Genomic DNA, 26161 nt, shown 5'->3' with positions numbered 1-26161 from the left:
CCTACAGGAATCCAACTTCGGTCTCACCGAGTTTAGCTCAGCCTTTTATCAAAAGTGGCGCTTCAGCGGGTCAAAGTGCGCATACAAGACGAGATGTATTCAAGGGCGGAAATGCGCGTAAGTGGTGCGCAGAAATGAACGGTTTAAAGGAACACTGTACGAAATAGCTCCCTATTCACTATTCCCTATATTATTCACTATATAGTCTCCCAAATTAGTAACTTTGTAGGAGAAGGAAAAAGCCTTCTTAACTCTCAATAGAAGTGAAAATAGAAATATTTTATTCAAAGTAATAAAATATTTTTTATTTCTACTGGACCATTTCTACTGGTTCATTCATGTTCAAATGATGTAGTAATCTAAAATTAAAAAATGGAGACACTTTTTTTTTTAAATTGCACAGCAATTATTAATTAATTAATTATATTTTTGAGGGGGGGGGGGGGGGGGCTTTATGGCACTGTACTGTACTGAAATCAATGAAGGGAACTGGGAGAAAACAGGGATTCTTGTCTTCCTACAAAAGTTACATAGTGCAGTATTTGTTGTGCTGAGCCCAGAGTAGCAATGACAGAGGCTCAGTGGAGCATTACAATGATTTTGAAGCTGTAATTTTAAAGTCAAAATATTAGCTACATAGTGTTCCTTTAACTGCAGAGCAGGAGGCAGTTGTTCCAGAACAAGACATGGAAAAAAATGGATGATAGTCGGTCTAATGTGTGTGTGCGCATGTGGGTTTGTGTGTGTTGATATCAAATATTACAGCTTCAAAGTCCTGTTGGGGCCATATATTTGTGTCCTTGTGTCTCAGATGTGTGGTTGAAACCTAGTTGAGTTGAATTTCCTACATAAAGTAATATTTGGGTGGACTAAGTCTGACAGTATAAGTAGATCATGTAATAGTATGTGGAAGGAATAAGCCTTTTGATATGATATGTACATCTCGTAGACCAGGGGTCGGCAACCCGCGGCTCCAGAGTCGCATGCGGCTGTTTGATCTGATGCGGCTCAGCTTTTGAAAATAATTACTGAGTATTTAATTAAAATGTATTTTATTTTAGTTCGTTCATTTTCAAAATGTAATTCTATGAAGATTATAGCGATCTTGTAACATCTAAAATATTTTAATATTTAAAATATTTTGTCGCTCTTAATACACGTCACGACGTCCAACGTTCGACACTCGCCAGTGTGCGGTTTCTTGAACTTTTTGACCGCTGACTGCACGGCGCAAGTAAGAGGAGAGCATCTTTGTTTGCTGCCAGGGGATTTAAGTTCGGCGTTTTTTCCCCCATTACTACAAGGACTCAAATAGACATCAAGTATTTTACTTAACCGTCAACACAACGTCTTTTTTCGGAGTTAAAAATGTTTTGTTGCATGCAGAAATGTTATTTCATTTTTCTGCAGTCGTTCATTAATTTCATAAATGTAACACAGTATAGTTTGTTTATACATAGCACAAAGGAGGAAAAACCCCTGTTATATGCAGTGTTATTTCATGTAAAATTTCAAAAGGGTTTTGTGGCTCCCAGTGTTTTCTTTACTGTGTGAAACGGGTCCAAATGTCTCTTTGAGTGGTAAAGGTTGCCGACCCCTGTCCTAGACCTATACTTTATTCACAATAGAACATAGAAAATGTATCAGATATTTAAATGTTTTACCATTTCATGAAAAATATTAACTCACATAGAATATGATGACAGTAACGAAATTAATCCCCAAGCCCTGGAAATGCACTCTTAAGCTGTTGTTTGCTGCTGTTGCCATGGCAGCTGAGGCTTTGCAATGACGAGGAGCAACATATTTTGTCCCCGTTCATATTTAATTTTGTTAATATGATCTTAACATTTACTCTGCTAGTTTGAGTTTTAAAATAAAAATACAAGCAATGTGTTGACAGTGTCTATAATGTTTCCGGATGTGCTGCCCACACCTTAGGCACTAAAGCAACCCCATACAATCAGAGATGCAGGGTTTTGAATGTGCACTGAAAACAAGCTGGATCATTATTTTGAGATACTAAGTCAAAGTATTGAGATAAGATCTTATTATTGTGAGATCTCATTATTTTGAGATACTAAGTCAATACACTGAGATAATATCTCATTTTTGTGATATAATATCTCATTACCCTGAGATACTACATCAATACATTGAGATACTATAATACATCCATTATCTGTAACCGCTTATCCAATTTAGGGTTGTGGGGGGGTCCAGAGCCCACCTGGAATCATTGGGCGCAAGGCGGGAATACACCAAAGTCCCCTGGAGGGGACGCCAGTCCTTCACAGGGCAACACAGACACACACATTCACTCACACCTACGGACACTTTCGAGTCGCCAATCCACCTGCAACGTGTGTTTTTTGGACTGTGGGAGGAAACCGGAGCACTCGGAGGAAACCCACTCGGACACGGGGAGAACACACCAACTCCTCACAGACAGTCACCCGGAGCGGGAATCGAACCCACAACCTCCAGGCCCCTGGAGCTGTGTGACTGCGACACTACCTGCTGCGCCACCGTGCAAGTGAGATAGCAACTGTCATGTTAATGACAAAGAAATAAGTGCATTTTTCCCCCAAAGTAGACTATGAATTCGCAACTCTGTCTAGTTGAGGTGAGCATTTTGAACTCCTATTGACCTTAAACGCCGGCAGTTAACACAAGGTGGCAGCAACGCACCATATTATGTTTGCTGCTGCCATTAAACTTTAGAAGAAGAAGAGGCAACAGCAGCTGTAGTAGTTGTAGTAGTCAAAGCACAATAACATCTCTCTCTCTTTTGTGGAATATTCATAATTGTGTTCTCAGCTTCATCAAACCGAGCAGGAAAACAGGAGACCACTTTTTAGGACAACAAAGCTTTAGTTAAACAATTGGTATTTATTTTTTATATTTTTCTTATTAGCCCTATATGAGTTGATTAATATTTTGTGTTGGCAGCTTTTTGCTTGCGTTATTTCATTTTAACCGTGCTTCGTACGAGAAATATTAATAATTTCCTTACAATGGGAACTATCATTTGGTAGTGAACATCTCTGTATCGTTTGAAAAGCACGGCCATGAATTCCTTGGTGGATTATGATGATTCTGACAGCGAGGAGGTCCTTCCAGGTAAGAATGATAGCTCTCCTGAGAGTGAAGAGGAAAAGAAACAGCGTAAATCACGTTTTATATTAAATTCCCACCTCCATTACGACAAGGATAAAACCGCATTGTGCGCAGCCTCTTCAGTTCCTTCAAACCATGCATCTCACAGCTGGAGGCATCAAAGAACAACAGAATATACCCAACAACCGTCATCCTTCCCAGCTGTACAGAGTTCAAAGCGACATCAACCTATCCCTGCAGGACTGAGACCATACGTGTCAAAGAAACAGAAGCTGACTACACCAACAGAGTCAGCAGAGCTTAATAAAGAAGGATCATCTAGCTCACAGGTCTCAGACGTGCATCATTTCTCAGAGTTGTCAGATAGGATACGTCCCTTCCTAGGCACAAAAAAAGTAAAAAGACAGTTGCCTAGATATGTCCAGCATCACCTTCAGGCTCACAAGGGTCCAGTCAACACAGTGCAGTGGTGTCCTGTACCTCATCTCAGCCACCTGCTGCTCTCTGCTTCCATGGACAAGACTTTCAAGGTAAGCTAGACCTTGGTTTGGCAGGACTGTTAATAACTAACTGTGTCATTTGTCCACAAGTCTGGAATTTAAGTTGGAAGCAAAATATACAAAGAAATAAAAATATTTTTTTATTAACGCAGCCCAGTTACAAATTGGATAAACTCACTCATGTGTCCTAAGGGTCATCAGTTCAATTCCCAGAACCAGCAGGAAAAAGTTCATCCACGGTTGATGTGGCCTTACCCAAGGCACCTATCCCCCCATTCTGCTCTCTGGGGGCCAAGGTGTTTGGCAGCCTGCTGCTCCAGTTGTGTGTATGTGTTCATTACCCCTAGTGTGTGTGAAGAATTGCTTACTAATGCGTGTTTGTGTGGTCACTATCGTGAATGGTGCAAGAATTTTAATGCAAAGAAGCATTTCTGTAATTTGTTAATTCTCTTGAAGCTTTATTTAACTGACACAAGCCCAAAGAAATAATATCAGGTATTTTCACTGATAAACTTGATTGTATATTCAAGTGTAAGTATTCAATACATTCAGACTTTTCTGGAGGAAGATGTTGCTTGTTGACTTGCAGCAGAAACAGCAGCGGCCAATCTGTATTCATAACTGGGGGTGTGCTTTGAATGATCTTGCTCAGACATCAGCAAACATTAGTGTGGCTGATGGATTAGTGACAGGTAGTTTCAGCATTTATGGTGTGGTTGTAAACATGGAAGAGAGGCTCCTAATCACTGTCTATTCTTTTCCTGTTTTATATGATGCATTTTTGTACATATACAGAGACAATTTAAAGAATATTAAGCTTGGACATTGTACATGCCGTCATGTGACAACGCAAGTGGCCTCAAACACTTTTTTTTGCCCTTCAAGGGACAAAGTTGGAGCGATGTAAGTGATTGAACCAAGTAAAACAAGGAAAGAAGAAACAAAGGTTATGGGTTCTCCCCCATGTTTTAAACAACACAGTTGGGTATATAATCAAAAATGCACAGTTATACAAATGAAAGGAGATTTAGCAGGTTAAGTGTTTATTGCTAAGAAGGTTGTGAAAGTACATGCTGTTTTTTCAGCTATCTCAGTTTAGCTGGCAAACCAGTGTAAGCTGTTTAACATTAAACTGAAACAAAGACTAACTACTATTTCTTTTTTATGTTGGAAGGTTTGGGATGGTGCAGAAAGTGGTCGGTGCCTTCAGACTTACTCTATTCACTCTGGGGCTGTTCGAGATGTATGTTGGTTGCCCTGTGGGCAGCGCCTCTTATCTGGCTCCTTTGACAATGCTGTGGCTGTGACAGATGTGGAGACAGGTATGTATTTTCAACAATCTATCTTCATTCTTCCATCACTCTCCAGCAACATTTCGCAATTTTCAGTGTAACTGGATAACTGAAGCTCAATGAATTCCAGCGTGGTTCCGTGATAGGATTTCACAAGTCCCCTTGTGAAAATTCCTTGCTAGTACTGTAAATATTCCACAGTCATCTGTCAGTGGTATTATAACAAATTGAAAGCAATTGGGAACGACAGCAACTCGGCCACAAAGTAGTACGCCACTGAAAATGACAAAGCAGGGTCAGTGGATGTATAGTGCGCAGTGGTTGCCAACTTTCTGCCGAGTCAATCTCTATAGACCTCCAAACTTCATATGACCTTCAGATTCAGAATTCCCAAAATATAGGTTCCAGGATGAAGAACAATAAATGTATGTAATTAACTGCATGTTATTACATATTTATCTCATGTAATAAGAAGAATAAAATGACTTAGTAACCTTAAAAGGGGATGTATGACATCCCTTTTGCTCAAGTTAACACAGTTCGCTGGTCTTAAATATCTGCGAAATACTTTGGTCAACCCTGTTGGTTGGGAATGGATGGATGGTCAAAATGGATGGTACTTTGGTCAAAATACCACAAAGATCAAGCACCAAAGCACCGTTCTAACCTTGTCTAATATCCATGTTTGGAACAACTGTTTTTTGCACCTATTTTTTTAAATGATAATGAGCCACTGCTTATCCCAGTGAACTCTGGCCCTGTTGAGACACTGACCTGTATGTGATGGCTTTCTCATCGCTCAGTCACACCCACTTCAAGTTTTAAAGTAGCAACATCTCAGCTTACCATTCCCAGGAACTGTAAAGTAATGATGCACCTGAATGGAACACCAGAAGAAGCCAAAGTAATTAGGATAAGAGAACTGAAAAACTTAAACTCATAATGATCTGGGCATGATCTGTGCCACTTCTGGCACTTACAGCTCACTTATGGTAATGGCAAGTGTTGTCTGGTTCAGACATGGGCCAGTTGTAATGAGCTGGGCTTGACTTTGTTTAAGGCATGTGTTGCTTGGGCTCAACAGGGGTCTAGGCACATGCTACTTCTATCTATGAATTTAATTATTTCCATTTTGTCAGTCCCTGTTTACACAGAATGTACTTTAGAGGCTAGGGCCTCTTATATTATCAGATGTGTATTGTATGGTGCACTGTGTCTTTAGTTCACAATTGTAAATTAATAATTTTATGTATTTGTCCTCTTTACAGGTCAGATTGTTACCAAAGTGGAAAACCAATTTAAAGTGTCTTGTCTGGCTTTTCAGCCTTCAGATCCCAGTGTTGTTTTATGTGGAGGGTTCAGCCCTGAGGTTAAGGCATGGGATTTTCGATCTGGCAACGTAAGTGCTTAAAGGACACTTTCATAAGTTTAATCAAAAACACTTCTGGTTTGCTCACCATTTGCTAGCACAGTTCAATATTTTTATGAAGCCCCTGTGTCTGAAAGTTGGTTAAAAAATAAAAAGAAAAGGGCCTCGGTCCAGTATACTTGGCTTTCTCTCTCACTCTCTCTGCTCATCTGGGGTTTTTATAAGACAAGAGAGTGAACTCCAGGCGTAGAAAAGCACAAACCAAAGTGAAGATATTGCTCTATTCCTACTCAATACGTGGGTAATATTGACATATTTATTGACATATAGTCCAGTTTTGTTTCCTAAATGTACTGCAACTGAGTTTCTTTAAATTCTGTTCATTTTTGACCACTTGGGGGTGCTGTGGGCGAGGTGTAATGGGCAGAGGTGGTTGGCGAGGAACTCAACAATATTTCAACCTTATCGTATGGTATCATATTTATGTTTAAACGTTAAAGGGACAGTATTTGTTAGTTGAGTTCAGCTGCTGGAGTATGGACTGCCTGCTCATAAATTACATTCTCTTCTCCAGAGGAAGAGTTGAATATTTGTAAGATTTCATTACAGAACTGTGTTAAATAAAACGACACTTATGTTAGACAAAATGGGCGTATGAAATCAACACAATTTTGAAATCTACAGTTGAAATAGAATAATGTATTACTATGTTCCCTAATTAAAGGTACAGAATATGTTCCACTGTGTACCACCACAGTGACAGTTTTTCTGACAATGTAGATGTGGAAAGCTGCTTCTAGGTTTGTTCCTGCCTTCCATATTTGCTTGATTAGCTTATGACCTACTGTATCTTGATAATTTTATTCTTTCAGATGGTCAGCACGTATAGAGCTGGGATTCAGCAGACACTGGACATACTATTTTTGGGTGAAGGAAAAGAATTTGTGACTAGCACTGATGCAGTTAGTCGAGACTCTGCTGATCGAACCCTTATTGCCTGGGACTTTAGGACCACTGCCAAAGTCTCCAACCAGATATTCCATGTAAGAATAAAACTGCATTTAACAAGCCACACATTGGACACCCTCTGCTCACGAGTTGAATTGGAACTAAATGGTATTTTGTTCCCCCTGTGTTTTATGTGTTCATTTGAAATGGAGCTAGTTGTAGTAAGAATATAACATAAAGTCACAGCTTGTAAATACATGATGTAAATACCAAATAAAATATCCTAAACAATCAGTTACTTATAAAGTAAAAACGGTGGTTCACCGTGTTAGTTATAGCGTTAGCTGTAATGTAGGAGCAAGTAGCTACAGCTATCGTTGTTGCAAGTATATGTGCATAATAATAATTTTAATTTGTCAAATTATTGTAATTGGGCGGCACGGTTGTGTCGCAGTCACACAGCTCCAGGGACCTGGAGGTTGTAGGTTCGATTCCCACTCCGGGTGACTGTCTGTGAGGAGTTGGTGTGTTCTCCCCCTGTTCGCGTGGGTTTCCTCCGGGGTCTCCGGTTTCCTCCCACAGTCCAAAAACACACGTTGCAGGTGGATTGAAGATTCAAAAGTGTCCGTAGGTGTGAGTGAATGTGTGTGTGAGTGTCTGTGTTGCCCTGTGAAGGACTGGCGCCCCCTCCAGGATGTATTCCCGCCTTGCGCCCAATGATTCCAGGTAGGCTCTGGACCCACCGCGACCCTGAACTGGATAAGCGGTTACAGATAATGAATGAATGAATGAATTTATTGTAATTATGATGCTTATTTAAACAGTTATTTGACAGATGTTAAATGCTTTTGTATTCAGATTTGAATCCCATAGTGGTTAAGATGTCATGGTTTATCACCGGATGTTTAAACCACTGCTCATTCTTCTACAATTCAGATTGTAAATTTATACAAACATAATATTTTATAAAGGCAGCACGGTGGTGCAGCAGGTAGTGTCGCAGTCACACAGCTCCAGGGACCTGGAGGTTGTGGGTTCGAGTCCTGCTCCGGGTGACTGTCTGTGAAGAGTGTAGTGTGTTCTCTCCGTGTCTGTGTGGGTTTCCTCCGGTGCTCGGGTTTCCTCCCACAGTCCAGAAACATTATGTTGGTAGGTGGATTGGAGACTCAAAAAGTGTCCATAGTGTGTGTGAGTGACTGTGACTGTGTGTGTGTTGCCCTGTGAAGGACTGGCACCCCCTCCAGGGTGTATTCCCACCATGGGCCAATGATTCCAGGTAGGCTCTGGACCCACCTCGACCCTGAACTGGATAAGCGGTTACAGATAATGAATGAATAATCTTTATAAAGTTTTTCATAGATTGGTTATGCTGCAGTCACTGACTTCACACATTTGTAACAAACATAGAATCAAGCATTAATAAGCCAAAGAATAACATCTATAAATATCTGAGAGTGCATTCAAGGATCAGTCTTTCATAAACAAAGTGAAAATATGAAGAGTAATATGTCGAATGCAGGACTCAAGTTTGCAGTCTCTCAGCCAGTTATGAGTCTTTTTTTTTTTTTCCTTCATGCAGTTACTTTGCTTGCATTACTTGTAATGTCTGAGCTGCAGTAGAATAAAAGCTAACCATATACAAAGCTACCATATCACCTGGTTTCTACATCCACTGTTTATCCTCTCAGCTCCACTGACCCTACAACAGCACTGTGTAGTTTTATTACAGCCTGAAATGTTTCTGGCTAATACAGAAAAGCTAAAAAAGATTAGAAGGTTACATGCTTCTGTTCTAATTTTTAAGCACTGGATTATACAAATTAAATCATTTGTACGATACATGCAATATAGAATAAAAAATTGTCTTCTGTGCTTGGTGCAGGAGAGATACACATGCCCCAGTCTGACGCTGTTCCAAAATGAGGACTCATTTGCTGCACAAACCAATGGAAACTACATTGCAATCTTTTCTGCCCAGAAACCATACCCAATGAACAAAAGGAAGAGATTTGAAGGACACAAGGTCAGTGAGTTTTATTAATACGTGTCTGCACCAAGTTGACAATTCGTTTACCGCTAATACATATATAATGTTAGCATTATAAAGGCACTTCTTTGCTGGGAGACTTATATCAAGTGAAATTATCTTAAAACAAGTTCATATATGTAATATTTCTAGTAGAATTACAATAGTTAAAATTGTTTGAAGAATATTACTTGACTATATATCATTTATTTAAGGCATTTTACTTCTCGTGGTGGATAAAACGTGTCAAATAATTTACAAAAGGAATGACATGTGAACCAGATATATATTAAACAAGTGACATTCATATATAAGTTTATTAATCTTTGAATATGCTTATTACAATCTGAAGATTTATTACATTAGGAACATTGGCTATATGTCAAATGATTTAATTTGCTAAGAATCAGCTTTTTTAATGTTAATATCAAAAGCAGTTATTCAGAATGTTATTTTCATGATTTTTCTTGTAGAGGGTGGGCCATTTATATGGATACACCTTAATAAAATGGGAATATCACCAAATGGTTGGTGATATTAACTTCCTGTTTGTGGCACATTAGTGTATGGGAGGGGGGGAACCTTTTCAAGATGGGTGGTGACCATGGCGGTCAGTGCCGTGCAAGTGCTAGCATTTCTCCTGCGGTGTTGCTATCAGTGTGTGAAGAGTGGGAGAAGAGGGTTGCATTGACAATCCAACACAATGGGCAGTTCTTTGAACTCATGTTATAAGTGGTCAGAAACTTGTAAATAAGTCATGAAAGAGCACAGTTACGTTAAAACCAATGTTTGTTTTTCTTGTGAAATTCCCAATAAGTGATGTGTCACATGACCCTCTTCCCATTGAAAAAACAAAAGTTGGATCCAAAATGGCCGCCATGGTCACCAACCATCTTGAAAAGTTTCCCCCTCCCATACACTAATGTGCCACAAACAGGAAGTTAATATCACCAACCATTCCCATTTTATTAAGGTGTATCTATATAAATGGCCCACCCTGTATTGTTTGAGTCTACATTTCTGTTAATATCATGTCCAGTTAGATAGACAAGACATAGCAAGGTAGGGAGAGAAGATGCAAATGGGTGAATACGTCCTTTTCATGATTTTTTTTTCTAGGTGGAAGGTTATGCTGTGCAGTGCGAGTTCTCTTCAGATGGAGCCATACTAGCTTCAGGTAGTTGCACAGGCTCTCTGCACTTTTATGATGTTCAGAGTGCACGGAGTTTGCTCAGACTTCATGCTCATCAACAGGCGTGTGTGTCTTTGTCCTTGCACCCTGTATTACCCTCTGTAGTTGCCACATGTGACTGGGAAGGAGAGATCAAAATATGGAGCTGATTTATCTAGTAGACCTGTATTGGTTGTACAAGGATGTTTTTTTAAATATTTCTGTTCATATTTGTAAACTTGTTACAATGATGTATAAAGCAATACAAGTTTATAGAAACATAAATACATTTCCAAGCCTCTCAAGCCTCCTGCTCATTTCTTTTTTCTCTAGAGGAATATCAAAATAGATCAAAATAGAAACTAGAAATTTTGGTAAGACCCCAAACACAAATCAAAATACATTCAACACAGGATAAAGGAAACACAAAATCAAAGTTTTGCGATTGCCCTCTGAGACTAATTTTTAATCAAATTAAAAACCTGAGACATGAGTTAAAAGAGGACAGTCCACACATGTCAAAGAGGTGGAAAGGTTTTTATATGTAGATCCCTAAACAAGAGGGGCAGCACGGTGGTGCAGCAGGTAGTGTCGCAGTCACACAGCTCCAGGGACCTGGAGGTTGTGGGTTAGATTCCCACTCCGGATGACTGTCTGCGAGGAGTTGGTGTGTTCTCGTTGTGTCCGCGTGGGTTTCCTCCGGGTGCGCCGGTTTCCTCCCACGGTCCAAAAACACACGTTGGTAGGTGGATTGGCAACTCAAAATTGTCCGTAGGTGTGAGTGAATATGTGAATGTGTGACCGTGTGTGTTGCCCTGTGAAGGACTGGCGCTCCCTCCAGGGTGTATTCCCACCTTGCGCCCAATGATTCCAGGTAGGCTCTGGACCCACCGTGACCATGAATTGGATAAGCGGTTACAGATAATGAATGAATCCCTAAGCAAGAGCTCATTTTCAATGGTTTTGTATATTTGACATGATAGAAAATGAAACTAGCACCCAACAATTTTTAAATTACCATATTTGGGCAAATATTATGACACAAAAACATAAAACAATGTAACTTAAGATTGTCATTTTTTAAATGTCTGGTTATCATTGGTTAAACATGTCAAGTGCTAACACATCAAGATGTCATTAAGAAATATCAACCAAGGGGAACTCTTAAGTCAAGGCAAGATCTAATATACAAGACACGCAAGACCTCATTCGACACACAAATGACCTGTAGGAATGTTCAGCCGACAATATGACCTTATTTAATTTTTTTTTATTTCATTTGGGGTGGCACGATAGTACAGCAGGTAGTGTCGCAGTCACACAGCTCCAGGGACTTGAGATTGTGGGTTTGAGCCCTGCTCCGGGTGACTGTCAGTGAGGAGTGTGGTGTGTTCTCCCCATGTCCACGTGGGTTTCCTCCGGGTGCTCCGGTTTCCTCCCACGATTCAAAAACACAAATTGGTAGGTGTATTGTCGACTCAAAAGTGTCCATAGTGTGAGTGTGAGAGTGAATGTGTGTCGCTCTGAAGGACTGGTGACCCTTCCAGGGTGTGTTCCTGTCATGCGCACAGTGATAAGCGGTTACAGACAATGAATGAATGAATAATTTCATTTGTGAGTAAGGCAAACCAAACTGTGTTAGACTTGGTAAATGCCATCAAATCTTCCCAGTAACTGCAGCTTTTCAAGCACAGCAGGAAATTTCACAGAACAAATAAAACTTAATTTTTCATTCGGCCTATGAATGTTACCCTGCTCCTGGAGGTTTAACTCTGAAATCAGCTCAATTGAAAAGGACTTAAATGCTCCAAAATCATTTCAGAACAAGGGATTGGAGTCTTTGCAGAGTTGTGTTCAATACAAATCTCTGACATGCCTGTGTTTCTTTTTGGGGATGGTTAAATGTCTTAAATGCCTAGCAAATATATATATATATATATATATATATATATATATATATATATATATATATAAATAAAACAACAAATTGTGCAGTCATCGGGATCACCAACAACAGACCTGACAAGCACCGGCAAAGACCAATGACAACTTTTAGCACAATTATCTGAAACACCACAAGCTTGCTTTTAATTATTTTAATTTTTTATATTTATTTTTTTAATGAATTTATTTACAACTTATTTACAAATTTAGTTTACTGTAAATACACAATTTTGAGGGGTGGGGATGGTCTTTCCAATATTTCACTTTGATGTGCAGTATATCTGAAGAAAAGACATATGGTTATAATTATGTTCTAAACGTCCCATAAGTTGCTGGTATATTTTCCAATGTTACAACATGATTTAAGAACAGGAAACAGTCCATTCTACAATACTGTGCATTATAAGATTTGAACGGGGTATCCCAAATGCAAATTAATTTGTGTACATTTAATAGCAATATTACTTATAAATACACATTATTTATCACAAACTCTTGCAAGACTGATTTTTAAAATGCTTAATTCATCAGTCAAGCTTTCTAAATCCTGGTGGCAACTGTGGTAGATAGCTGTTAAGTCACAGAAATCAGCCTCAGTTTAGCAGTGTTCCATAAAGCTGTGCCTTAGTTAGACTGTCTTTTCTACTGAGTCCTCGGGTTCCAAATGTTTGGTACTGTGGATGAGTCTTTTTCTGTGGCCCTTTATTTTGATATTTTGTAGCCTCCCCTTGTTTGTGTAATGATTCTGAGTTATTGGCATTAGCCACTTCTTTCTTCCCAGCTCCAGCAGTATTTTCCATGTCTTTTGAGGTTCCCTGAGGGAGGAGGCTGGTCTTAACCCCTATACAGGCGTCGTTTGGTTGGGACATTAGTCCTTTTTCAGTGTTATACAGACCCAAACTGTGTTTGGGGCTTGGTCTTAGGTTGGAGCCAGGTGAGGTGGGGAAGTAGGGATCAAACGCATGGGTATGGAAGTTATCGTTTCCTTCCTGGAAGCTGCTGTACAGAGGCGCAGTAGGGCCCATTACAAAGTGCTGCTCAGAGAAGCAGTAAGGGGAAACATATCCCAGGCTGCAGTAGGGCAAAGTATTGATGTCCTCCACACTAAGCTGCTTCCAGTGCCCTGTCATCTCCTCCTCAGAGATGGGAAAGCTGCTTGGAGCCTCTATTGGAAAGCCAGAGGAAGCCATGCCAAGGGAGGAACTGAGCTGCGGTGAGTGGTATGGCTCACTGTAGCAAGGTGCTGTTCGCCTGTAGGCTGGGGAGTTGCACTTTTGCAGATTAGTGGCCTTGTGCTGGACACTGTGAGACTTAGGAAATGCAGGTGTGGTCTTGTCGAATGAGGATGTGCTTTTCCGATTGTAATCACCCTCTTTCCAGTCCCTGCACAGAGACAGGTGAGAGGAGGAAAGGGTGCTGCTGGGAGTGTTGCAGTTATCATTTGAGGCCAAAGTAAAGCTGGAGGCTGGAGGTGAACCTGTTGTAATTCCATGGAAAGGAACAGCATTGTTGGAGTGGAACTTGCCCTTCTCTGGATGACTCTCAATAGAGTTCTGGACCTGGGGGACATTGGTCTCCCTATCATGAAGGTCTACACTTTGGCGTCTCTGCTGCCAGTGGCTTTGTGGCCTCTCATCAGAGGGACAGTACAGTGCAGTATCACTGCAGTACAGGTCGGAAGATTTGGAGATAACATGGCGGTGGTGGGTGTTTGAAATATCGATTCCATTGTTTGTCAGGACTAAATCTCGACTATGAGGGCTGGAAGAGTGTGTAACAGGGCAGCTATTTCCTGGCTCAGGCTTCACAGGCTTGGCAATGACTGCTGCAGGCACCATGTCAGAGTAGGGAGTGTCGCATAGGCCCTTGTTCCTTGCGTACCCCTGCTTCTCGATGTGAGAACTCACCCTCTTTTTAAAGTCTGTGGGCAACTGAGAGAGGCAAACAAAGAATTAGAGAGGAATACACATACAAGTTAAATGTAAAGAGTAACTGTATCTAAAGTAATGTTTAAGCTGCTTGTAAAGTCAATAAATGTTGCTAAATCATGCAATGTGCTAATTTGCATATATGTGACATCACAATGTAGTATTTACATGCTACATATGTCAAGCAATTTTAATAGTCCAACTGATTTATTGAAGCATTTGAAAGAATAGTCTCAGCTGTCTCCCGAGTGTTTTTTGGATCATCAGGTATTTAACACCTGTGTCATACACTGTGTCGTATATTAGGCACAATTTCAATGGTAGAAAATCAGATATTGACCATTCCAAAATTTTAAAAGCACCTTTGAAAAACCCCACTATACTATATGTCTTTCAGTAATCCGGTTTCTTTTTTACTATTAATGAACTTGCTTAGCAACTCGCCAATAAGCTCAACACCAAAAAGCACATGATGAAACCTAATTGCAAAACTACTTGGAAGAGTTTTCTTATTACCATAGGGTATAATTACTGGTAAATGTTTAGGGGTTTAAATTATATATTTGTGTTTCTTGGGAAACTTGTCTTTATCTAGTTCTGATTCTGACAAGTAAGGGTTAATGCATGTGCTAAATACCTACATTACTGACATAAATTTCTAGGTCTCGTTATCAGATTTCATGGCAGCAGTTTAAACCCAGTAAATAAATGTGTTTGCGGTCAACATGGCCATACGAATAATCAGATAACTACAAAATCAATATAAAAACTTGTTCAGTGGTGTGCATGTAAATTCATCATTCTTTTTTTTTTTTAACCTGTTCTGCTTATCCAGTGTTGGGTCAGGAGCCTAACCGGAATTGTGGAAGGACACGTGGAGGAAACCCATGTAGACAGGGGGAGAACACACCAAATTTCTCACAAACAGTCACATAAGGCAGGGCTTGAACACCCAACCCTGGGACCCTGGATCTGTGTACTAGCAAAACTACCTCTTGTGCCACATGGCATTTGTGAATTTGGCTTGTAGACAGTGTAGAGATTACCTCAGATAGCTTGTGTGCTTTGTGATTAAACTTTCCACACAGCAGGAGCTGAGTAGCAAGGTTGCAGTCCTTCCTGTACAACTCCTGTGGAAAGAGTTGAAGAAGCATGTCATTAAATGTGACTTAGCAAAGAAAAACATTTGGAACATGGTTCATTTTCTTGGGCTTAAGAAATAGATTAATTGTTGCATTTGAATTTGCCATATTGCTTCTGTTTAAGTAATTGAGATTTTGGAGAAATATGAAATCTAAAATCATTGCAACATAATAACAGATGTATTTAATAACAGTTCCTGCAATCACAGTATTTTCAGATTTAGAAGTCCTATCTATATGAAAATAACCAGATCATGGCTGTTTATTTGGGAGCAGCTTTGGCATTAAGGGTAATGAGATAAGCTTGAGACCAGAGGTTCCCAGAACTGGCAAGAAATATTCATACATGGTTAAAATATTAAGGAAATTCTCTCGGATTCTAAATGGGTTGTTAGAAAATGGTTCTTCTTTCCTTGAACCTTAAGGCCAGAGCCAGCTATAGCTGTGTTGTCTGGAACATCATGACCCCAGGCACCAATCAAAGTTGTTGTTGGTAGAGCAGTGAGGGGTAAAAATCACTGCTCTCCACCTGGCAGACTAGGGTTGGGTAGAGTTGCCAGCTTGGACAGGAACACCATGCTATACCAAGAAGAGTCAATTGCAGACTCTTAACGATGCACTAGTTTACATCGGTAAAGTTAGAATTGTAAATCATTCAGGATAAGTGTTTCTGCCAAATGCCATACAATGAGATAAGACTATCATCTTATTTTGGATTTCAAAACAAACATTTATTTTTTGAGTAAGACTCACATTGTCTTCTTTTAGCTTTTCAATGGTGATCTTGGCCTCCATAAGGTGGTTATTGAGTATGATGATTTCTTGACTCAGTGCCCTTTTCTCCTCCTCATATTGTAGTTTCTAATCAATGGAGGAAACAAACATTGTTAAAAACTCTGGACAGAAACAGAAAAAGGTGGAAATTCTCTGAGACAAAAAGTGTATCTTAGTAAAGCACATAATAATCCTAAAATAACATAATTGGATGAAAGATTGTTTTGAGAAAGAGAACAGTTTAATAGATTAATTGATGGATAGAGACTATGTAGCATAACAGTTGCAGAATATTATCACCTCTCCCTAAAAACTCTGACCACTAATCAGATTCATCCTCTCTGAAAGGAGACCACACCACCGTTTTAGTATTCTTCCACATGCTCTAAATACCCAGATCTTCAAAATGTAGGACTGTTGCTTTAATAATGGTCTACTAATGTCTACTTTCTCTATTGGGCATCAACATTTTTATATGTTGTGGCTTTTGGGTCAACTTGCTGAACATTAAAATAAAAGCCAAGTCCATTAAGCAAAATATGAAACAAAATCAAGTTCATATAAACAATTTTGAGCCCTTTTTTAAAACTCTCAGTTGTCTGTGGCACCCTCAGATGGTCAGGGAGGGCATTCCATGGATAAGGGCTGGCAGAATAGGAGGCTCGGTCACCCATGGTGCTGAGCTCAGTTCTGAGGGAGGAGATAATCTGAGTTTGTGATGAGATTATAGGGGTGAGTAGCTCTTTCAGGTATGGAGGGTCATTCCTATTTTACTCTGATGAGTAAGGAGGGAAATCTTGTATTAGGCCCGATCAAAGACAGGGAGCCAGTGTGTTTCAGAAGAAAAACGACATGTGTGTACATGGCTCAAGTTGAACGTGTCTGTAAGTTTTTATTTACCATTTGAGTGACCACGGAAACTAATTTATACAAATGTATAGTTGCTATTTGTTTAGTTTTGTAGCACTGTTGGTAATGCAGTTAGCAGTCACACGAATTTGGAGACATTTCCACTTTAAATGATCTTGCTCCAGTCAAAGCACTGGACCTGTGTTTATTTGAGAGTGCAAAGACAAGGATAAATAGAGCAAAACAAAGAGAGCAGAGAAAACTGAGAAAAAAAGAAAGGGAGAAGAAATGGTGTTCTATACAAAGTGACATGACTAAAAATGAGCACTTCTGATCCTCGCTCCTCACTGCTGGGATGTTGCATTTGGTTTACACAGAGGCTCGTTCTCAATAGATGCTCAAACCAGCCTGTTAAGCTGTTAAGAAGGTATTGTGCTGTGTTTTATAGTCCTTGTGGAATTGTAAACAAAGCATCTCACCGATGTTTCATTAAGATCCCAGAGGACTGTGTAATAGGACTTAGGAAAAGGGGGCATAAGATGTCTCCTTTAAAAGATGCAGCCGTGAGTAAGTCATTGAGTAAAGTCATGCCTGGTTTACATGTTTGCTATCTTCAACCTGTTATGGTATGTCTTTTGATAACTGTATTGTCTGAATGTTCTTCTTCCTTGCTTAATCGAAAATAACACAGCATATTATTGTAGTATGTCAGCGTGATTGCAAGCAGTGTAGTTGACTGGCAGTATTTACTGTAATACAGCAAAGTGTCTTACCAATTCCTGAGTCTTATCCTCCAGGTTCTGGTTCATTCTCTGCAGTACTTCATAGCTGTTCTGTACCCTTTGAGAAAGGACGAGATTCATTTTAATCTCTAATACTGCATATTAAAATGTATATATTTTAATTATTATATTTATATAAATTCATTTATATTGTTTTTGATCATTTAATTAATAATTTAAACCCTATACCTTGTTAAATATAATACAAAGACAACATTTTAAATGTTGAAACATTTTGAAAATTATATGCCCATTTTAAATTTGATGCTGGCAACACATTCCAAAAAAGTTGGGAAGGGGCAAAAAATACAAAAGTTAAAGATGTGTAATGTGTTAAACATATACTTTAAGCTAATTGGCAAAATGTCAGTGATGTGATTGAGTTTAAAACAAGCATCTCAGTCATGCTGAGTCTTTCAGAAACAAAAATGAGTAGAATTCAAGAATAACGTTTCTCAACTTAAAACAGTAAAGAACTTTCATTATCTATGATGTATAATATCTTTTAAAGTTTCAAAGAACGTGGAGACATTTCTACATGCAAGGGACAAAGCCCGAAACCAGTATTGGTTGGCAGTGATCTTCGAACCCTCAGGTTCAGGTGTGAATTAGGTCATTCCTAAACCTCAGACTTGTGACTGGGTCTTTTGAATGTCAGTCATATTTAATTTCATGCAGCAGTAGTCCTGCAGTTCTTGCCCATGTTAAATGCTTAAAGGTACCAAGATTACTGTCCAAAGAAAAACTATATCTCCAAATTAGTAACTTTATAGGAGGTGGAAAAACCTTCTTAAATATTAATGAAATCATATATGCTGCATCCTCCATGCTAAAGAGAAGAGGGACCACCCTGCTTGTTATACATAATGTTATGGGTGTCTGGCACATATGTGAAGGCACTGTTAATGCTAAACTATATTTAAAGGTTTTGGAGCAACATGCTGGCATACAATGTCTTTTCAAAGAAGGCCTTGCTTATTTCACTAAATCAAGGCCAATACACATTCTGCATACTTTGCAATAGTATGGCTTTTTATTGCCAAGAGTCCAGGTGCTAAATTAATTCATGACTTGTCACCCATTGAAGAAACTGATGCATTATGAAATGAAAATCACTGTAAGAGTGACCCCAAACTGCTGAGCAGCTAAAATCCTATAATAATCAATGGGAAAACATTTGTCTTTCAAAACTACAGCAATAGATTTCCTCATTTCCCAAACACTTAGAGTGTTGGGAACAACACAGACACAGGGCAACACAGTGGTAAATATGACCCTTTCCCAAATTGTTTGGAATGTGTTGTGGCATAAAAAGCAACAAGGTTTTGGAAATTTCATTAAATCAATTGTATTAAGTATGTAATTGCGAGCTATATTTTAGCCGTGTGATGTTTGTGGTGAAAATCATATTGTGAGAAATTAGACACATCTTTATGTGCCTGTTTGAACTGAGAAAATATACTGTTGTGCTTGCAGTAAGACCAGGCACAGGAAACCCGAAGGGCATTTTTAAGCCAAAATAAGTTCAAAACTAATGTGGCGCCGGGCTGATTTTATATATGAAAACATTTATTACACAATTTCCCACCTTGTTGCAGATGCATTGCTTGCACTCTAAAAATGACTAAAATGCAGCTTTAAGCCACTTCACAAATTAGAACCCATAGATTTAACTGACTGAAGAATTCTTATCAAGAGAAATCTCATGTAACTTCTAACCTGTTCAACTTCTCTGTGCATTTCTCCAGCTCCACCTGTGCTCTTAAGAGCTCTGCCTCCAGGTACTGGCGAGTAGAGTCAAACTCACTCTCTAGCATCTCCAGCTTATGGGTTGTGTAGGACAGACGTTTCTGCAGGTCCTCCTTCTGCTCCTGCACAGAACTGAGCAGACAAATAGATAAAACAAACTTCACCATATAACTTCTACCATATACACTGACATTACATTTAACTATAATCTCTTTTCATTCCTTCAGCAAGAGGAGACTTTTACTAGCATACTAGATTCATGAAAACAAATCATGTTCAGCATTAAAGCATATTTTTCTTACAACATAAAATGATACTTATTGAAATGAGTATTTATTCATTCATTCATTAATTATCTGTAACTGCTTATTCAGTTCAGGTGGGTCCAGAGCCTACCTGGAAGCACTGGGGGCAAAGCAGGAATACACCCTGGAGGGGGGCCAGTCCTTCACAGGGCAACACACACACACTCTCTCACACCTACAGACACTTTTTGAGTCGCCAATCCACCTACTAACGTGTGTTTTTGGACTGTGGGAGGAACCAGAGCACCCGAAGAAAACCCACGAAACTCCTCACAGACAGTTACCCGGAGCAGGACTCGAACCCACAACCTCCAGGTCCCTGGAGCTGTGTGACTGCGACACTACCTGCTGCACCACTGTGCCACCCTTGCTTATTTCAACTTAAAACATTAGCTGCAAAGGAAATATAATAACATTTGATAGACAAAGAAGGTGGTACTTTGAGTTTTAAGGTTTTTGCTTTTGAAAAGGCACAATAGGTAAAATTTTTTTGCGTTCCCTTAGACAAATTTTTACAGCACCCTGCTGAAATTAACAGGGGGCGGGGGCTCCTACCCACCTCCAAATGTTATATATTATGCAGTGCTAAACCTGGAGTACCAACGAACGACAGAGGCTCTATTCAAAACCAATTCCATCATAAAATTTACAGATGACACCATTGTGGTAGGCAGGATTACATCCAGCGATGAGACTGCCTACAGATCAGAGGTTGAGAACCTGGAGAGCTGGAGTCGAGAAAACAATGTGATCATGCAAAGACAAAGTAGTAATCATGGACTTCAGAAGACTGAGACCCCTCATCCATCACCCAATCACAATCAGCGGGGAGATAGTAGAAGTTATGCAGAGCATCAAGCACCTCAGCGTCAACATCAGCCGTGATATGACCTGGACCGTCAACACTACAGCGACAGTCAAGGAAAGTCTCCAGAGGCTTCATTTCCTGAGGTGCTTAAAGAGAGTGTGACTCCCACAACAGTTGCTGGTGAGCTTCTACAGGTCAGCCATCGAGTCCGTCCTCACATACTGTATCTCAGTATGGTACTCTGGCTGCACTTTAGACAACAGGAAAGCTCTTCTGCACATTAGCAAGACTGCTGAAAGGATCACCGGCACCCAGCTCCCTAGCCTAGAGGATATTTACAGGACATATACTGCAGGTGGGTCACAGCCATAGTGAAGGACAGCACACACCCTGGACACTGCCTCTTCAGCCAACTGCCTTCTGGGAGACGATACAGGACACTGTACACCCGGACAACTGACAAACAGCTTCTACCATAAAGCTGTAACACTACTGAAAACTGACCATAACAAACCCAACGAGCTATAACTCGACCTTCACATCCACTACATCACTTTAGCACATTGCACTCAGTTCAACATCCATTACGTCACTTTAAAATACACTGCACTCAGACCCTTACTCACTGCTTATTGCCATTTCACTGTAAATATCAGATCCTTACTTACATTTATATACAGGGGTTGGACAATGAAACTGAAACACCTGTTGTTTTAGTGTGGAAGGTTTCATGGCTAAATTGGACCAGCCTGGTGGCCAATCTTCATTAATTGCACATTGCACCAGTAAGAGCAGTGTGAAGGTTCAATTAGCAGAGGGTAAGAGCACAGTTTTGCACAAAATATTGCAATGCACACAACATTATGGGTGACATACCAGAGTTCAAAAAAGGACAAATGGCGCATCTGTGACGGCCGGGCTGCTATAGCCAAACCTTTGGTCACTCATGCCAATGCCAAACGTCGGTTTCAATGGTGCAAGGAGCTCAAATCTTGGGCTGTGGACAATGTGAAACATGTATTGTTCTCGGATGAGAACCTTTACTGTTTTCCCCACATCCGGGAGAGTTACGGTGTGGAGAAGCCCCAAAGAAGCGTACCACCCAGACTGTTGCATGCCCAGAGTGAAGCATGGGGGTAGATCAGTGATGGTTTGGGCTGCCATATCATGGCATTCCTTTGGCCCAATATTTGTGGTAGATGGGCACGTCACTACCAAGGACTACCGAACCATTCTGGAGGACCATGTGCATCCAATGGTTCAAACATTGTGTCCTGAAGGCGGTGCCGTGTATCAGGACGACAATGCACCAATACACACAGCAAGACTGGTGAAAGATTGGTTTGATGAACATGAAAGTGAAGTTGAACATCTCCCATGGCCTGCACAGTCGCCAGATCTAAATATTATTGAGCCACTTTGAGGTGTTTTGGAGGAGCGAGTCAGGAAACGTTTTCCTCCACCAGCATCACGTAGTGACCTGGCCACTATCCTGCAAGAAGAAAGGCTTAAAATCCCTCTGACCACTGTGCAGGACTTGTGCATGTCATTCCCAAGACGAATTGACGCTGAATTGGCCGAGAAAGGAGGCCCTACACCATACTAATAAATTATTGTGGTCTTAAACCAGGCGTTTCATTGTCCAACCCCTGTATTTCTTATTTTTATTTAACAGTGCTTCTTTTTTCAGTCATACAATTTACTGTGCACCCTGTACATATGCTGAACTTCTGTATTTCTGCTCTATCATTATGTGCTTTTAGGCTACAATTTTTTCATTTTATCATGAGCAATTCATACAAAACAAATTACCAATGCCTATGTTAATTCTTTCATATTCACACACTATATAACATAACTTTTCTATCTAGGTGAGATGGCTACACTGCAAAAAAAATCACCTGGAACTAGAAGGATGTATCCACCAAGTGTCTGACTTGAGAGAAGCTGGTTCCACAAAACAATTAATATTTTGCTGCTGTTCTTCAAGAGGTGGACTGCTCTTCACGTGTTGTGGTGTTTTCACCACAGCAACACAATTTTTTTTTTCAAAGAGCAGAAAAAGACAAGTACGTATTGATGTCTATTGGTTTTGTATGCTTTTCACACATTGGTAATCATATGGTACAATTACAACATATACTTATTCCTTAACTACTGTCCATTATTTTTACTGATATGCATGTTCCAACTGACATTGAACCCTGTTGGGTTTACTTTTTCTTTTATTACTGACTTAATTATTGATATTGTAAATTATGACTTTTTTATACTGTTACATACATACCTGTCAATATTTCTTTTTATTCCAATAATACACATTTTTCTATAACTCTATCATTTTTACCTAACTAGTTAAACATTGCTGCTGATACTAACACTGTACTACATATTTTTTCTTTCTCTTCCAGAAGCCCTATTAAAGCTACAAATATCACACTACGTCCCTCCAGACAGCATCAAGGACTAACTGATATAATAGTAAATGACAAATCTAAGCTGTCCTGCCTCTGGAACATTCATTTCGCTTTTGACAACACCCCAAAAGAGGACATACAATCTAAAACTCTGCAAGACATTTTGGACGACACTGTTGAATACCAAAGAGTGAGGTACTCCACCTACGACATTTACATTTATTCATTTCTATACATTTCCTTTTTCTACTCTAATATCTTAAAACTGCGCGAATATATTATTTACAAGCATACCTATCTGATGTATATTTGTATTTGTTTGGACACGTTTGTTGCTGTTTGTTCATCCTTGGTCCTGATGTTTTTCACTTTATAATTTCATTAAACACTACCACCAATTAAATCACTGCTTCTATGCAATTGCTCTATATTCTAGATCTAATTGCATTCGTATTTTCTCCTTGTATGTCAACGTCACTGTTTGTATCGCTGCACAGAGAGAGACCAGTCAGGAATATTATGAAAACAAGCCAAATCACACCCTTGAAAAAAGTTGTGTATGCAGTAAGTGATAAAACAGCTTCTCTGCTGCTTACTGTCTGGGGTTTCCATTCTTTAGAGGTACCTTTTGAAAAATGTGTCCGTACGTATCTTCATGGGAAACACTGGACTTTCTACTACAAGAGATACCACTATTCACAAAGTTCCTCATTCTGGACCATCTGTGGAGCCTGTGCCTGAGGACACCATAGAGATTGACCATATGTGCCCTAACCGCCATGTCCTGGAGTCTGTGAACACGACTACACTAATGACAACATGTCTGTCCTGCAAAGCTTTCTGCAAAACTTTTAAATTTCTTCAGTTGCATGTAGCTCCCTCACTATTGCAGACAACCAAGGGAATCAAAGAACTTTCCACATGAATGACAATATACTACGATCTGTGCTTGCGGTAGACTCAAGATTTGTGCCTCAACCTGACATGCTGACAGCTGAACTCTTGAAATATGATAAAGCAGTACTTTCCTTGAATGGCATCAAACTCTTATCACTTCAGCTTTTGAAGGAGGAAAGCCTTTATCGTCGTTCTTCCTGAAAGCATAGTGTCAGATGATGTGTAAGATGCACTTACCCTTTGCTGCTACTTCTTCATTTCCATATTGTACACTGTTAATATTTGTACTTCTGTTACTACTACTACTACTGTTATTATTTTACTACAGCTACTCTTTAAATTATTGGCATTTAGCACTAATATTCTCTCATTTTACACGTACTTAGTTTTTAGTCTTGCTCTTATTCAATGTTACAAGTGCCTTTTACCAGTTACTACCTTTTCTTAAAAGTCCTATAGTGCTGGTTCTTTTTTCTATACATTTACTACTGCTTTTTCCCCTCATATATACAAAATTTATATTTATCTTTTTTGTTTTATATTTTTTCGATGTTCATAATATTTATTTTACTTTAACTTATAGTATTCTACACTTTACACTTGCTATGTTTGCACTAAAAAAAAAACTTAACATGTGTAATGTTTATTTATGATGCTCCTTTCAGCCTTCCCATAAGTTTTTATAAGATTTTTAGTTTGCTTTTTTTACGTTTTTTTTTTGACAAACATTTTGTTACAATTTTAATACATCCTTTATTTTTCCAAATAAAACGTTACATTGTCAACATCTGTCATGTTTATATCAATCATAACATTAAGACCACGTCCTTGTTTCTACACTCTGTGTCCATTCAGCACAACTCAACATTTACACCACTGTCTGTTCTGCTCATCAGCCCATCACCCACAGTTCCCATTGCTCCACACACAAACACACACTCTCACTCTCTCTGTTCCCATTTCCACAGAGACAACATAACACCCATACTCACTTAAAATAACACTACAAAAACTGGCCTATAGTGTGCCTTCTGTATGCTAACATTTTGTTCTGCAAAGATTGCTCGCTTTCACACTGGTCTTCAATGTTCAGGACTCCCGTACAGCAGGTATGATTCAGGTGTTGGAGTTTTAAATCCCACAGCATCACTGCTGGACTGAGAATAGTCCACAACCAAACACATCCAGCAGACAGTGTCCTGTGTCCACTGATGACGGAGTCGAGTACAAGCAACTCCACATCATATCTGCTGTTTGGTGGTCCTTGACATTAGGGTGAGAAACTAGGGTGCAACTCCAGAGTGACTTCTGTGCTCTATGCTGTCTCTGTCATCCACCACTATCCATTTCACGCTACATCTCCAAAGAGACGCCAGAACAGCAAGGACCACCTACAAAACACTACACAAACTTCCCCAAAAATCTTCTTCTATCTCTGGAAAGCTCATATGCTGGCGCGTTTGTCTACCAGCGAATATAGTCTTGGACCCCGGGAATTGCCGCTTGTTTTCTATTTTGTATTTTTCTGGGTTTTTTTCTGTTTTTTTTTTTTTGGCACCTGGAGGATTGTTCCAACTAAATTTTGTTGTTTTGTGCAATGACAATAAAGATATCTTATCTATTCTCCCAATCATTGGAGCATCACAAATGGTTTTGAAGATGTAATTGTAAGGTTAAAATATTACAGTGTCGCTTTAATGACCAATGAAAATTGGATGGTGACTGTTGTACCTTAACTGAGTAAAAATGTAGAGACTTTTCATTGTGGAAAATCCTTCCAACCTTTTTCTTCCTACTGCACATTAAACAGAAGGTACGCTAAAGAAAGAAATAAGACTACACATTTGTTGCTGAAAAAGATTACATTGCTGTATAATTTAAAAATAAATAAATGTGCAATTTGTTTAAATCATATTTAATTCAAAATATTACAAAGACAAGATATTTTGAAACATACTTTTTAGTATTTGTTGAAAATGTGTTTGTTGGATGCTTATTCTAAATTAGATGCGAACAACACATTTGAAAACAATTAGGGCACTGGCATGTTTACAAGTGTATTGTGTCACTTCTATGTTTATTAACCTTTTGGAAACTAAGGTCAAATGTTTCGGATCAGAATGGAAAACCATTTCCCATT

At 39.4% G+C, this 26161-nt stretch overlaps 2 protein-coding genes across 4 annotated transcripts in view; one reads left to right on the top strand and one right to left on the bottom strand.

The window, feature by feature from the left end:
* The first annotated feature begins 2707 nt into the window (after positions 1-2707).
* On the top strand, positions 2708-10716 carry wdr25 (WD repeat domain 25). Of its 3 annotated transcripts, none has more exons than XM_066683812.1 (7): positions 2708-2888; positions 3065-3650; positions 4795-4942; positions 6181-6311; positions 7154-7324; positions 9112-9252; positions 10375-10716. In XM_066683812.1, the coding sequence occupies exons 2-7, from the start codon at positions 3072-3074 to the stop codon at positions 10594-10596; spliced, it is 1392 nt and encodes a 463-aa protein (XP_066539909.1). In that variant the 5' UTR covers positions 2708-2888; positions 3065-3071; the 3' UTR covers positions 10597-10716. The 3 variants fall into 3 exon arrangements, with proteins under 3 accessions (XP_066539909.1, XP_066539901.1, XP_066539892.1); XM_066683804.1 differs by having other exon boundaries at positions 3039-3650; positions 10375-10715; XM_066683795.1 differs by having other exon boundaries at positions 2708-3650; positions 10375-10715.
* A 1882-nt stretch (positions 10717-12598) lies between these two features.
* Positions 12599-26161, bottom strand: part of LOC136698094 (methylated-DNA--protein-cysteine methyltransferase) — a 35840-nt gene continuing 22277 nt past the window's right edge. The window contains exons 3-7 of the mRNA XM_066673398.1: positions 19565-19726; positions 17837-17903; positions 16194-16301; positions 15345-15428; positions 12599-14301 (exon numbers count right to left, since the gene is read on the bottom strand). Of these exons, the coding sequence (XP_066529495.1) occupies positions 12964-14301; positions 15345-15428; positions 16194-16301; positions 17837-17903; positions 19565-19726 (1759 nt within the window). The 3' untranslated portion in view covers positions 12599-12963. The remainder of the gene's footprint in view (positions 14302-15344; positions 15429-16193; positions 16302-17836; positions 17904-19564; positions 19727-26161) is intronic.

Source organism: Hoplias malabaricus, chromosome 1, assembly GCF_029633855.1.
Source record: "Hoplias malabaricus isolate fHopMal1 chromosome 1, fHopMal1.hap1, whole genome shotgun sequence".
Classification (NCBI taxonomy): Eukaryota; Metazoa; Chordata; class Actinopteri; order Characiformes; family Erythrinidae; genus Hoplias; species Hoplias malabaricus.
The sequence above is the reverse complement of the archived record's forward strand: the minus strand, read 5'-3'. Positions and strand labels throughout refer to the sequence as shown.